At 37.4% G+C, this 14,847-nt stretch overlaps 1 protein-coding gene across 2 annotated transcripts in view; it reads right to left on the bottom strand.

The window, feature by feature from the left end:
• Nucleotides 1-12,764, bottom strand: part of LOC148821273 (protocadherin-1-like) — a 174,087-nt gene extending 161,323 nt beyond the window's left edge. The window contains exons 1-2 of one of the 2 annotated variants that reach the window (XM_088932056.1): nt 12,099-12,764; nt 1,004-1,822 (exon numbers count right to left, since the gene is read on the bottom strand). In XM_088932056.1, the coding sequence (XP_088788182.1) occupies nt 1,004-1,801 (798 nt within the window). In that variant the 5' untranslated portion in view covers nt 1,802-1,822; nt 12,099-12,764. The remainder of the gene's footprint in view (nt 1-1,003; nt 1,823-12,098) is intronic. The other variant, XM_088932058.1, reaches the window with a different exon arrangement.
• Nucleotides 12,765-14,847: the final 2,083 nt, after the last annotated feature.

Here is a 14,847-nt window from a genome sequence, read left to right as displayed (position 1 = left end):
TGGACAATTTAGAATAGCCAGTTGACCAAACATTAATGTTTTTGGGAGGTAGGAGGAAACTGGCAAAACACACATCTTCTACACAGTCAGGCTCCTCAGGCCCAAATCAAACCAAGGACTCTGGATCTGTGAGGCTGTAATGATATTCATAGCATAACTATTTTTAATTTGGCATATTCCTGATAAAACAAAATGAGCCCACACCTTGGCATAATGTATTACATGTGCTCATCCAGTGCATTAACATAAAATCATTTCATTGTATGATGTTTACTTCCAGCCTGTAACCTTACTTAACAAAAAAAGCATGAGAGGATCTGAAATGCAGAGATCTACTCTACCAGTAAAAGTTACCACTCAACTTAATATAATGTTGAAAAAACCTTTCAGCTGAAAATCATATGGTTCAGTGGATTAATTACTTACTGTTCAATTAATAGTCCTTGGTGCGTTATAAAAGACTGACCTCATGTCTGGACATTAGTCTCAATCTGCTGCTGGATTTCCTCCAGTACCATACATATCAGTCCTCAATCATTGCAACTGTTACCTTTCCCAGAATGCTTTAAAACACATATTTAACCAAAGCAAAAAAAACAAATACCTCTCTAAAAATATTATTACTTTTCCCAGTTTCCTTAACCCTAACCCGGTTACCTTGGAACTGTGCCCAGGGCCCACAGAGAAATATGAGTACTCCTGGTAAGAGCCTGCTTGTCAGGCAGCTTTTCAGAGCTCAAGTGCACTTGTGGAAAAGCACCACAGTTCAGCAGTTCGAGTTTCACTCTGTATCTCAAAGCTTCCATTTGTTAATTGCTTTTAATATGCATGTTTATACACACCGTCCGAACTCAAGACCTTATCTTGAACAGACGAACAGAAATGAAATAGGACAAGACCTTACATTTACTAGAAGTTTCACAAACAACTGTTACACAAAACAGTTTAAGCTATGAGGATGACATATACAATCTATAGCCTAGAAATCTTCATGTAATTTTACCTGAAGAACAGAATGTCCCACAGGGCTGTTCTCGGGCAGCTGGGCCTCATAACTCCCCTTTTCAAATTTTGGGAAATTGTCATTGGCATCATTGATGGTGACCCTCAGCAAGGCACTGCTGTAACGAGGTGGGTTTCCACCATCCACCACCTTGATGGTAAGGTCGTACGAGTCCTTCTGCTCCCTGTCCAGGTTCCCCATCACAATTAGCTGCGGCAGCTTCTCACCTTGATCCTCTGCCACCTGTAACCCAAAAAGATTCTGTGCATCGGGGCTCACGGTCAGCTCATAGTTAGCAACTCCGTTGCGTCCTGAGTCCCTGTCACTTGCCACAGGAATTGAAAAAAGTGCCCCTATATGAGTGTTCTCTGGGATTGACAGAGTCAGGATGGGGGAGGAAAATTGTGGTGTGTTGTCATTTATGTCTTGCACCTCAATTTTACCTTCTATGAGACGAGGCCCCTGATTCAGAATGAGGTCTGTAATGGACACCTCAAATTCCAAAATGCAGGGCTCTCCTTCAAAAAGGTTCTGACAGTCTTTCAGGGTCTCTCGGTCAATGGGTATCTCAGTGGTGTATATATCTCCAGTTTTGCCATCTACACGAAGGTAAGGGGCTCCAACTTCTAGCTTGTAAAGATGGCCAGAATCTGGCAGGCCTTGGTCAGATGCTAAGCTTCCAATCAGTGTGTTGGGTGGTTGCTCTTCAGGTACTTTGTAGATGATACTCCCCAGAGTCCTGTTGCAGAAGACCAGTAACATGGTCCACAAGAGAAGAGGTCCAAGAGACAGATCCATCGCCACAAACAAGACTTCAGCCTAGATAACAGCCAAAAAAAAAACAACAAAAAGTCAGAGCTGAAATGTCACTGGAACATGCAAATGTTAAAAAAACAATATATTCCGTTTTGAAAAATCAAAACGTTCTTCCCGTTTATCTATATGAAATGCATAATTCCTTAACAGAATAACTGTGAAAAGGTTTATGAGAAAAGTCTTACAAGAACAATACACATTCTATAATCTTGTACTTTAATAAATCATGTGTGCATCGAGTGCATATGAATGTGTGTAAAGCTAAAAGATCGAGGGAGATCATAAATACTGTGTGTCCACTGCAGCTGCCGGTGTGATCTCACTGCCACAAACAGACGGGGGGTGAAGCCAGAAAACTCCAGCACGTTCCACCCCTTCAAAGATTTTGTGCAAAAAAATCTATTGTGGTGCAGGGGTAATTAAGTTTAATAACAGACTCAGAAGCTGCTGCAGGTTACCCCCCACCCCAACTGCATCATAAATATTTCTGCGCACTCAAAAACTAGGGAGAAGAAAGATTTCCTATTCTGCTGAGAGACTTGCCAGACCACTAGTTGTGCTACTTAAAATATGGTTTCTTAGTGTTTCTTTAACACCGTCGCTTAATACTTAATTCCTGAGAGTCTTGCAATAATGCATCCCCTTTATTAAATGAAGGACTCATTAACAAGCACATATGAAGCGCATCCCATTAAATTAGTAAAATTCAAGATACACTGCACACATTTTCCCTGCCATAATTTATTTCTAATATTGAAAATGATGTACCTTAATTAATGTATTTATTTTAACTATTTTATTTCCATCAAGGTTCGAGTGCTTTCTTTGATGTTCTTGTATTTGAGTAATTGCAGAGGCACTCTTACATTTGGGAAACAACTGCCTATTATTGTCATCCTAATGAGAGACTTTCCAAAAGGTGGGACTAGACTGATCCCCGACCTTCAGACTTCATTTTAAATCACTGAGCTCATGTTTTATTTTAACTAATGCCTTAAGGTGTTAAAGGATATATTAATATTAAGAGGATTAAACTATATCCAATCCCTGCTCTGCCAGTGTTTTTGGAGTTTGTCAGGGCACTAAAGATGCCATGTACATAGGAAAGACACACACAAGACATTGTGCATACCAGGCTAATGTTAAGCCATTGAAGTCTTTGAAAATAGCAAAACTGCTCGCACCCTGTTCACTGTTAAATTGATCCATATTTTTTAGAAGCTGCAGTTTAACTATAGATTCTAATTATGTCAAAGATGCTCTCATAACTATTAATATTAATAACTATTTGACATTTCTGCAGATATAGAGGATCTAATTAAAATCTGAAATAACAAAATGATGGGTTTGGAGTACATCTCCAGACTTATCCTTTGTATCCTCCACAGTGCACTGCCAAATATCTCTCAGACAGCCAAGCTGATCTACTTTTGTTGTCTGTAACAGGCTCAATAGAACTGAAGCAATCCTCTCGGTATTTCACAATGTGCTGATGAAGGAGTGAGCAATCACTTGAAGCATTTTTACCTCCAATGAAAAAGGTAAGTAATTTCAACTATTTGTAGCTAAGATGAGATGACTCACCTCCCATCTGTGTTAAGAAAAAGAAGGATTTATTTTACTGGCTAAATTGTATGAGGTTTACTGGAAACTGTGTAAAGACACATTAGATAGCTTTATAAGGGGACATTTTTATAATGTTATTTAATAACTAAAAGGCACTGTATTCTAACTGAAGGAGTTCAACTTAATTTTACAATCACTTTTCTACAATTATTTTCACAAACAGAATGTCAAGGCAGATTCAAATCTTTGTCAGTGCCTAACTTGTGGTATTGACGAAACTAAATTGGAAACTTTATAAATGAAATATAATTTTAAAGTGAAATCTCTAAATGTACAGATCTGAAAAGGCCATAATAAATGAGTACTGAATACTGAAACAGATGGATGGGCAAGTATTAATATAGTAATATTTCATTGAAACATGTCCCATTGGCCAAAATGTTTTATTTAAAAATCGATTTAGTAGTCAAACATCAGAATATAATCTGCATGTTTGCCATTTTAAATAATCACGCCGTGTTCAAATAGCTTTTTATAGCTGAAAGCTTCTGCACAACTACCACCAAGCCGAAAAATACAGTATACTGTCTGGTTAGAGAAGCAAAGCTACTGGTTCACAGTGACAACAGTCTATAATACAATAGAATTTTGCATGTGCCATATGGACATCGGCAACATTAGGAATATTGTACTCAAACTGAAGCAGGATTCAAAATGAACTAATTAAAAAACACACACATAATAATCGGCCCCTTCAGCAGGCTCGATGGAGCCATAATGAATGTGAGGGGACAATTATTTTTTACATGTCTACAGAATCTGTCCCCTTTTGAGTTTGCAGCTTCTGTCATCTTGTGGAGAGCGACACCTCCTAGGAAATGCTTTCAGAAACAGAAAGCAAAACCATTAATTCATAAGGCAAAAGAATGGAGGCATTAGCCATGGCAACATTTCATTGACGTTTTTTGCCATTTTTGTGTGCTGCTGTGTAGAGTAAAAGTTTTAGAAAAAGATCCAGTTAGCAAGACACTTAAATTGCATTCCTCTGTATTTATAGAATGCTTGGTTGAAGTCACGTTTTCATCCAACACTGCTACCCTCCCAAAAATGTAAATATTCTTGTTTTCATCTCAGTGTTGTTACCATCCTTTCTGCTGTTTTAACCCAAACAAAAGGTGCTTAAAGCCTTGTAAAATAATAATTGATATTCTGACAAACACCTACCCTTCTGACATATCAGTAATGTATATGTACTGCAAGCTGTTTATCACTCATCCATGCCACCTGGCACAACAAGCTTTTAAATATCAGAGTTTTAACAGTAAAGAATAGTGAAAATAATCTGAAGTTCACAGAGTAGGATGTCTTGCTGCCTGCCACAAAAGTGTAAGCCAGGTGATTCACCGGAATTATCAAGCTTTTTTCTTTGTCGATGCTTTTAAATACAATAGATTGTTGAAGATAATAAGGTTTGTCTAGCTGTGCCACTGAAAATCCATTTGTCAACACTGACTTCCAGCAAAAGACAAATACAGTAGGAGCTAAATAGAATGTAATCAGTAACAATATTTTGTGGGTTTAAAGAAGCTCTGTAATTACAGTATGAAACATATTCATGGAAGGGATTTAAGGTCACAGTGTTCTACACATTTTCAACTTTGGAACAAATCTCTAAGGACTAGGATAGACCTAAGGTTGACCAAGATTGAAAATTTCCCCTTTGGGAAATGTATACAAACGGAAAACTACCAGGAATAATCTGTTGGTGTTAAGAGACAAAAACAGTGTTATATTTGTGATGGAAATATAAGTCTCACCTTTGCCTTTCTGACCTTCTGTGCTCAAAGCTGACCCCATCAAATTCAACACCCTCATGCAAACCCTTAAGAGATCATCCACTGGAAAGCTTTTGATTGGTCACTGACTGAAAGGTGCGATGTTTAACTGCTTCTCAGAGGGACTAGGCAATGGGCAGTTTATGTGTAGATTAATTGCCTGATCCCAAGAGGCCCAGTGCTTACAAAATCACTAAATGTGCTCATCCATCACAACACAGTGCACTTAACTCTTGCAAAACATCTGTAGCATTAGTATTTTATTGAATTCTTAGTTGTAATTGGATGTAGTTATGTATTGCATTTATATTGTGCAAAAACTAAAGCAAGTAAGGAGAAATCTGTGGGCCTGCATATTGCAGGATTTGGTCATTTTTATTCAGTGCAGTTATTGTATTCAAGAGTCATCTAGGGAATACAGGGTTTGTGTCTCAAGAGGCTAAAATCAAGAACAACATGCTTGAACGTGGGTGGTCTAGGGTCCCCCTGGAGATAAAGAGGATTATCTTAATTATTTCTTTCAGACTGTGTTTGGCTAGATTAGTCCTAAAAGAGATGCTGCTAACTGTTGCCTTTTCGGTCTACTTTAACAGTCTCATAACCAGGGCAAATTGAGATGCAGAGCATGTGGGTTAACATAGCTAGAACTAAGCACTGTAACAAAACACAGCTTTGTTAGGTAGTAGGTAGGAGTAGGTAGTGCTTTCATTTGTTCTTTAGGTTTAGATGGCATTTAAAAGCTACCACTTAAGGAGTAAGCTAATCACCTGCTAGAAAGTCACCTTAGAGAAAGTCTAATAAAATAGTGAAACATAGCACAAAGAACAATAATCGGTAAAAGGTTCTCTACTCGTCTTCTTTAGGGAACTGCACTTTCAGGTAGATCTGCACTATCCCATTATACAACAAACCGCTTCCACTAAAAGAGCATAACAAACACAGATAAAGTCGTCTGTTGTATGTCGTACTGTTTGTCTACACTTTTCCAGCAATCTGTGACAACAGCAATAAATGCTTAATGCTGTTATTCTTAGTAAAATATTTGCGTGAACTGTGTTTATGTATAATGGGAAATGGAAATTTTGCTCTAGATAAAAGATGGCATATTAATAAATGACTGTCATTATTAATGAATTAAATCATTGATGTAAATTCTCACTTTGACTTTTATAGTTGTCAAAAAAATGTTTCTGTTTAGATGTGGGATCACCAGCATTAGAACAAGTGAAACATTCTCCAAACAACTGGAATGTTCCCTATCCCCTGGCGTCAGGGCTGCCAACATGATGCAAACCACATGGGCTGATGGAAATTAAATGGCATCTTAACAAGTAAATCAAAGAAATGTGATTTTTTGGCCAATCTGTAAGAAAAGGGAAGGCAACACAAGGAGAAAGAAATTCAGTTTTAAGCTCTCGTCTTACTGTCTCAGCCATTTGTCTTAATAAATAACAACACATCTGCCATATGGTAAACGGTCAGGCTGAACGTTTTAGTATGTATTAAGTGAGCTGGTTAACACAATTTCAGTTTTTGTATGATGAAAAGCACCATGAAAATTTTATCTTTAATTCTTCTATCCATCTATTTCCTATCCACCTTATCCAATACTGGGTTGCACGGGAGCTGGAGCTTATCTATGCAAGCAATGGGAGCAAAGTGCGATACACCTGGACAGAAGCCAGCCCCAACACAGGGCACATGGACATACACTTACACCAAGGACAGTTTTCACAGAAGACAATCTACCTTTTCCTCCCACCTTTGGACTGTGGGAAGAAACCGGAGCTCCCGGAAGAAACCCATGCAAACACTGGGTGAGCACACAAACTCCATGCAGTCAACACCCCAGGTCTGGAACTGAGCCCATGGACTGCTAGGAAGCAATGCCGCCCAGCTATTTTTTTTTTTTGCTATTAACGGTGCCATCAGCAGACAAGACAGGAGCTTGTCCACAACCGCAAAATACATCACACATCTTTTCTGAAGACTACCTACATCACAGCACTATTCATAACAGACTCAGAAAATGCATAAACCATGCTGCTGTATTTTTAATCTTGTTATTTAATGTGCAGTGTTGAGCTTTCATGAAAAAGGTTGAGCCCACCAGGCTAATTTAAGCTACCCATCATATATATGAGACAGATAATCCAACATCAAAAAACATTAGAAATACTAATAGAACTAAGAAACAGTTACACAAAAATGTGTAATTATATTAAAGACTGTGCATTCATACTGCACACTACACAGATCACCAATTTGCAAGCTTTTAGAGAAATGTGCATTTATTTTCACTACATTAAAATCAGACTTAGATTTTGCATGGATTTCAAAATAAATTTTAAAACCAATCTGATTCCAGCAAGGAGGTAGAAGCAGAATGGAAAAAAAAATAGTGTTAATATGACAACACTTCATAAAAAAATAGGAGCACATGTTGATACACAAAATAAAGAAAATGTATGACTATTTTAAAATTAACATTGATCGAAGCATTGCAGACTTTGTAGGTTACCATTTGCAATTTTACTTACTACAGGGAAAATCAACAACATGTAGCAATTCACTATGCAGGGGTGTGGGAATATGGAACAAGCTACACAGCGATATTGTAGAAGCCAATACCCAGGAGTTATGAAGCCAACTTTAAACAGTCTAGATATACCAAATGGCCTTTTCTCTCATTTAAAATTCTTACACTTCTGTGCAGCATAAATATATCTGCCGTTTTTAACACACCTTGAACATCCCATGTCATTTTGCCAAAGTGTTTTTAATCCCAACAAAATGTAATCTAGCTTTGATAAACGCAAGTTTGTCCTTCCTTCCTGCATTTTCCAGTTTATTTTTGTATTTATGTGCTTCAGTTTTCTCCATTCATACTTCATACAAAACTAGAATGCCATCTCATGAGGAGTTCTTTGCTGAACATCTCACCATTCTTTGCTGGTGTGCCATCGCACATACTGCATTTTAATTAGTTATCAGCAGGATTGTTGCATACAGACTGCCATTTTTAAAACACCCCAAGAAAGTACAACTAAAAGCTAAAACTAAAAACAACAACCAGCTTTGTTAAAGCTGAAATGCATTGCTTAAGTTGTATTGCAGGAAACAGAATTAGAAAACTAACTATAAAAGAAAACAAAACTAAACGAACAAAGACATTGGTATTAAATGAATGTCTTCTGCCAGAGACACAAGGGAAATTTTCACTTACCAAAGTGAAAACATGCAACATAAAAAGATTAATGGTTTTCATCACTTCAAATCATTAGTGTCGGCATATTTGTACGTTGTTTTAAATCAACATGCATCTGTGTAATATTCAGTTTACTAATATCCTGAAGTGGTACATTAAAGAAAGTATGATAAAAGCTTTTGCTGATACCATCAGTTTATACTTCTACCCAGAAGTAATGTCACCTGAAATGTCACTTATTCTAGTTCTGCTAAAACCAAGGAAAGATAAATGATGTTAGAACTAGGCACCCTAATTTAAAACAAACCACAAAATCCCCCACAACACACACTCTCCTCCCACTTCAAAGCAAAACATTTCCATATGACCACAAATGCATCTAATAACGTCAGTGGTAAAATGCTAAATCATGCAGAACGATCTGTAGCTTCAAACATGGGAAGTAGTTTGTTACTGTCACAATTATGTTAACATCAAACTCTCTAGATCTCACATTTTATTCCATTCAAATAGGAGTTTAAAACTATTTTGACACATGAAATTACTCTCAAAAAGCTATAAGAACACTGGCCCTGGTCATCAGCGACAAATGCATAGTTCACATTAAACTGACAAGTGTAAATGATAGGACACATTCCTTGAGTCATTACAAAATATGCAACTTTTTAAAACACATTTTTTCCCGGGTAATTAAAAATGAAACTAGATAATAGTTTCCATACTTCTTTAACATTGCAATGACGTTTTAAGACATATCATACTAAAAACTGCACATCAAATTGAAATAATCTATCGGCGTTCTATAATTGTCCTGCACTTTGACCTTTTGGGTGCAGGGCATTACACTATATAATTTTGAAATCTCTATTTTTATGTCTAATCATAAATTTAACGTTGAATGCAGCAGAAATACGCCTGGACTCACTTAAAGACAACCGCTTTCATTAATAACTATACGTGAAAATAATGTTGATCATTGCTGTAGTTAAACACTACTTTTGGAATGTAAGACTATCGTAATCACGGTCAAGACACAAAAATGTTTCGCCAGACATTTAAAACTGCCCTAGTTCCCATTTTAAAAAAAAATCGCTGTACATATCATGGTGTATGGCTGCTAAACACTTATTAATCGCTCTGTTTTAACAATTCTAAATCAATATCTGACTTTAGTGAGAACCATGTCCAGTCCATAATAGTGCTCAAAAAGATTTCCAGACACCAGCCTCGACTTTCGTCCAAATCCAGAATTACACTTTCCAGATTAATTAATGGCTACCTCGGAAAAACAGGGTCAAACTGGAGAGTGGAGATCGTATTAATGAAGAACAAAATTCTTCTGCTTGCAAATATTATTCTCTAATACAACAGATCTCCTCGCTCCTTTCATTTTCGGCTTAACCTTTTCGGAGAGCAACTGACTGCATTGCCTACTCAGTGGCGCTCAACAGAACAATGTTCGTATTCTTTCTACGTAAACTGGTAAGTAAAAGAAAATTTCAAATAAATTGCTCTGTCATCTTAAATCAATCCATTTTTAATTGGGCTAAACCCAGAATGTAAATGAATTAGCAGGGCACTTCAAACTGAAAGGCAGAGTACCTGATTTCGAAGATGAAGCAAGGTAGTAGCACCCTTACAAAGAGTTTCTTTCAAGGCTCTTTGGCTAAGCAGCAGAACAAGTCTGATGATGCTGCATTCTCCCTCTCATGACACTGTTGCTCCTTGGCTCACAAACTGCATTTAATCCTATTAAAATCACCGCCGTTAGATCCACCGTCTCATTACCAAAATCCGATTCACTACTCCTCCTTTACCGTGTTATTTCAAATATATCATTATTTTGTGTAAACCACAGCTCTTCATAAAATCAAACCCTTCCGTTCAACTTGTTTTTACAATGTTTTAATGTGTCAGTGTACGCGGTATTCATTAGCCTCTAAATGAGTTTACGGCACGATACAGGTACAAGTGTAGTTGGAATAAATATTTGCTTTCAACAGTAATGTAGTTTATAACACAGTACAAAAAGACTTCCTAAATTTCAGAATGCAGATTTACAGCCATGAAACACGAAGCTTTCGGTGTGCACTGGTCACCAAATGGGTATTTACACACTTCAACGAGTCGGCATTTTCACACGTTTTTCCTAAGGTGGAACAAAAGGCTATTAGGATGTAAAACATTCCCTAAAGATCGCACCTCTGGTGCACAACCTCGAATAACAGGTTTAAACCACACCGTGAAAACTGTGGCAACCAGAAGAAGCTGTAAAACCGGAATCTCCAGTTACGACAAAAGCAAGTGAACTGTCTGCTAAATTGCACAGGGAGCGGAAGACTGGTAGACTACTAAAATACAGCAAAATATAATCAGCTAGGAAGTCAACAAAGATGTAGTTAACCCTATCAATTAAGCATCACATCTATGGTTTTCTTCGCAGAGAATGGTACGTCTTGACGACTAATGTCGAAATCAACCGCTGACTGCGCTTTCCTAATGAGCTACAGGTGTTCATCGGAGAACACCGTGGATTGCATTAAACTTGAAAAACACAAAAACGTGCAAACCACAATATATTTAAAATTCTGGTCACCGATGCTTTTGCGCAAGAAAACCTCACCACCAGCAAAATGTTAATAAACTACAATACAACATTCTAATTGACAACACTTGTGAACAGACATTTTATAGCCTGCGCTTTATTTCATTGATAGCGAAGATATTTTGCGTAGATTAACAGGTTCCATTGTTATTTTATCTAGAAAAAATAGGAAAACTATGCATTAGGCATCAGCCACAGTGAAGCCTAACTAATAATATACCATGCTGTATTTGCGTTATGCGCTGTATTTCCTTGGTTTTTTAAGCGCTTTCATATCTCTTATCTAGAGCCGTGCATTTAAAAAATATTGTCAGAGCGTCTATACCATTGGTAGAGCCTGAACCACAGAAACAGCACAGGGAAGTAGTAGGGGTAAAAAAAAATAGATCAATACGTGTTCCATGAGAGCAGCAAGCTCTTCAAAAAAGACTAGCTCACAGCTTGGCGGTCCCGTGTGGTATGATGAATATATGAATGGAAAATATTTCTAAATAAGTGGAAGCAACGTGCACTGTATATTGCTACAGTGTTGAAATAGTTTACAAAGATTGTTTTTATATAAATTATAATACATAACAGAATTCAAACCATTCGGTGAATAAAAATGTTATAATTGTGGGGAAGACAACAAGTGTTCCCTTCATATACATTTTAGTCTTAAACGCCGCGACACTTTTTTATACCTAATAATTCGCTGTCTGTTTCAAGTGAAGCCATTATTATTTAAATAGTGCTTTCAATTTGAAAGCTTAAGATCTAATGTTTGAACGCCTTATGTATTCAAGTTGTGTGTAAATGCTTTTGAATAAGAATCGCCCCGTTTCCTACAATACACGTACATTAACTTACAAACTTAAAAGAATAAGAACACTCAGACTAGGGGATGTGTGCTGTGTGTACATCATAAAACATGTTAAGTGCATGCGGAATCATTTATATTTCTGAAAGCGAATAATAAAACATGATGAAATACACTGCAATGTGGTTTCACTTGTGTGTTATTAAGTTACAAATAATGTTTCACTTTCAATTGGATTTTTATTTGTAACCTTCTGAATCTCCTACCTTAGCGGGCGAGAACTCCTCTAAGCCGGCTCCGTGCGCTTCTGCCGGGCTAGGAGCGGCGCTCTCTCTCGGTTCTCTAAGGCAGCCACTTCAGCCCCCAAACTCCCACGTTTAAAAAAAAAATCCAGCTTTTAAGAAAACGCCATCCGCCGAGGAGCAAAAAACCCCAAAGAATCCTCTATACCATCGGTGAAAGCTATTCCACAAATCCTTCTAAAGGTCCACACGGTTTTTGCTGCCGTCTATTTCAGTAAACACTGCGATGGATGGAAACGTATCAGTCCGACAAAATCTTGATTGCAGTAATGCCCACGTGATTTTCCCCCTACAGAAAGCAGCCCAAAGTGTCTGAAACTCCGAACTGGTCTTACTGCATTCCGTTGCTCGGGCTACAGCGCTGTGTCACTGCCACTAAGCTAATAATATATCGTCATCTTAATGCATTTTCACTCTTATGGGTTTTCCCCTTCGATATGAATTATACAGAAAAAAGTGACGAGCTCTGGTCAACGGCTTCCAAACCACGCACACTTTCTACCCTTTTTAATCTTTTTTGGCACTCTGCAATCTTAGGATGCCCCAGACTCGTTTACACAGCAGCACACCTTGCACGGCTCGGGCAATGCATATGAGTGTGAAGCAATTTCCAATCCCTCTTCTCTTCTCTCTCTGTGTACGAGGCTCGCAAGAGAGGAGACACGGGAGGTGGAGCTATTCGGGAACTCTTCAGCTTTATCAGATTTGTTAGTACTTAACCATCACCTGCTACACTGGGATTATTTTAGTGAGAAGTATCTTACTCTTTAAAAAAAACATTATTTTATCAATAAGAATCAGACAATACTACGGATCTTAGAACGGATTAGATATTATAGTGGTGAAATGAGACGCATAGCCCTATTCATATCACATTTAACAGACATTGACAAACAATTTTTGATATCAGCTGTCGGTATTTTTTTAAATATTCCGTCTGGCAGAGCCTCAGTTCCCATTTCCTTGAAGTTTTGTAACGCTTTTCTCATATGACATTTCAAAACGTATTAGCTTTCAAGCACCAATGTGAAGACAGGTCGCCAGAAAATCACGCATTAGCCAACGATTTTCCACTCATTGGAAGACCGTTGTTAATCAGTTTTCTCTGATAGGCCATAAAGAAAGGGTCAACAGAAATACTTGCCGGTTGTATGAGGGAGTAGGTTGTTCAGCCGAGGTTCTTACAAATTTATGTTTCACTATTGCAATGGGAAGTGGAATAAGTATAAGGAAAAAAAGGTCCCCTAGCTCTTGACCAAGTACCGAAACCTACAATAATACACGGATAGGGTTCTGCGAATGTTGTTTGTTGAGAGAAGATAATACGCTAGTAAATGAGCTTTTTTACTCGCTCGGTTTAGAGATGCATCTCAATCGCTCCCTTACACAATCCTAACCTCTCGCGGAAAATTGCTTCTGATAAGGAGGATGAGTGTTTCAAATCTACATTTTTTTAGTGAGGTATGGTATGACAGCGGTTTGCGTGTCTTGTGTTTTGTTCCGAAAATTGTTTTGGTTTGTTTATAATAACTACACAAGAAATCCCTTTTCAAAAGCAATACCACGTCCAAGGTGTATATGAACTGTGGTTAGAACCAATAGCGGCGGTTAAAGTCGATAATGTAAAACTGCAGGACGGTAACAGGAATAAATAATGTTCAATAATCCATCATCACTTGTTGCCATTTTCCATTATGATAGCAATGAGCGTGCTTGTGAAATATGAGGTAATGCCCATGATTTCGTAGATGTTGTGTTTGATATGTAAGAAATGATTAATTTCATTCTGAAACGACTGTTCCGTTCACTAAAATATGAAACGTGTCCATCCTTGATAAATAATCTGCGATTGACTTGAGTCACTTTAAGACCAGAAAATACGTTCATGTGAAAACCGATGCGGTAAATCTACAGTACAATCAAGTACAGTATGATGTAGTCAGTAGTGGTGATTTTTTGTGAAGATATATGTGAATGCTACATTATATTGTAACGTTAATTTAACGTGTAATATCTGCTTTCCGCCAGACACAAACTGTAAAATACCAAGACCTAAAATGAAAAAAAATCTGAATTGCTGTCAATTGTCCAGCACTACCCAGCGGGAAGCTTTCTTTGTTCTAATGGCGCCACCTTCAGGTATTTATATGAATCTCTAAGAAGAATAAAATATACAGCACCTCCGTTATCATGTTGTGAAGACAGTCGAGAGGTTTTCGTCTAAGGCACAATAGTGAGTTTTATTACCTGTTTGTCATATATTGTAACTGTGCCCACAACAAGGTTTTAGAAACGCGTGTAAAATCAGAATACAATTTTTTAAAATAAGGTTTCAAATGTCAGCTACAGTATGTTGTTGCAACAAGTGCAGGTTAATTCATCCCGTCACTCCTAATGCATAACCGAAACGTTTTTTTTCTTTTTCTTAAAAAAAAACTCTTTTTGATAATTTGCTGGCCACTTGCTGTTCTAGCTCCCTACTCGAACTGTACAGTATGTTATTTTAGGCGTCACGTTAAACTTATGATTAAAGTTTTTATTAACTTTGAATTCAAGCATTTGAGTTTTCGTAAAAGACTTTAAATGTATTTTAATGGACTTTTTGCTATTATACTTGCATTAAACACATGAATTATGAAATACAGTATGTTGCAAATTATTCAGAAATTCAGAGCATTTTATATGGTTTATTACTGGCAAACATATCGGATAA

The sequence above is a fragment of the Atractosteus spatula genome, chromosome 14 (assembly GCF_055471065.1).
Source record: "Atractosteus spatula isolate fAtrSpa1 chromosome 14, fAtrSpa1.hap1, whole genome shotgun sequence".
In the NCBI taxonomy this organism is placed as follows: domain Eukaryota; kingdom Metazoa; phylum Chordata; class Actinopteri; order Semionotiformes; family Lepisosteidae; genus Atractosteus; species Atractosteus spatula.
This window is presented reverse-complemented; position numbering and strand designations above follow the sequence as displayed.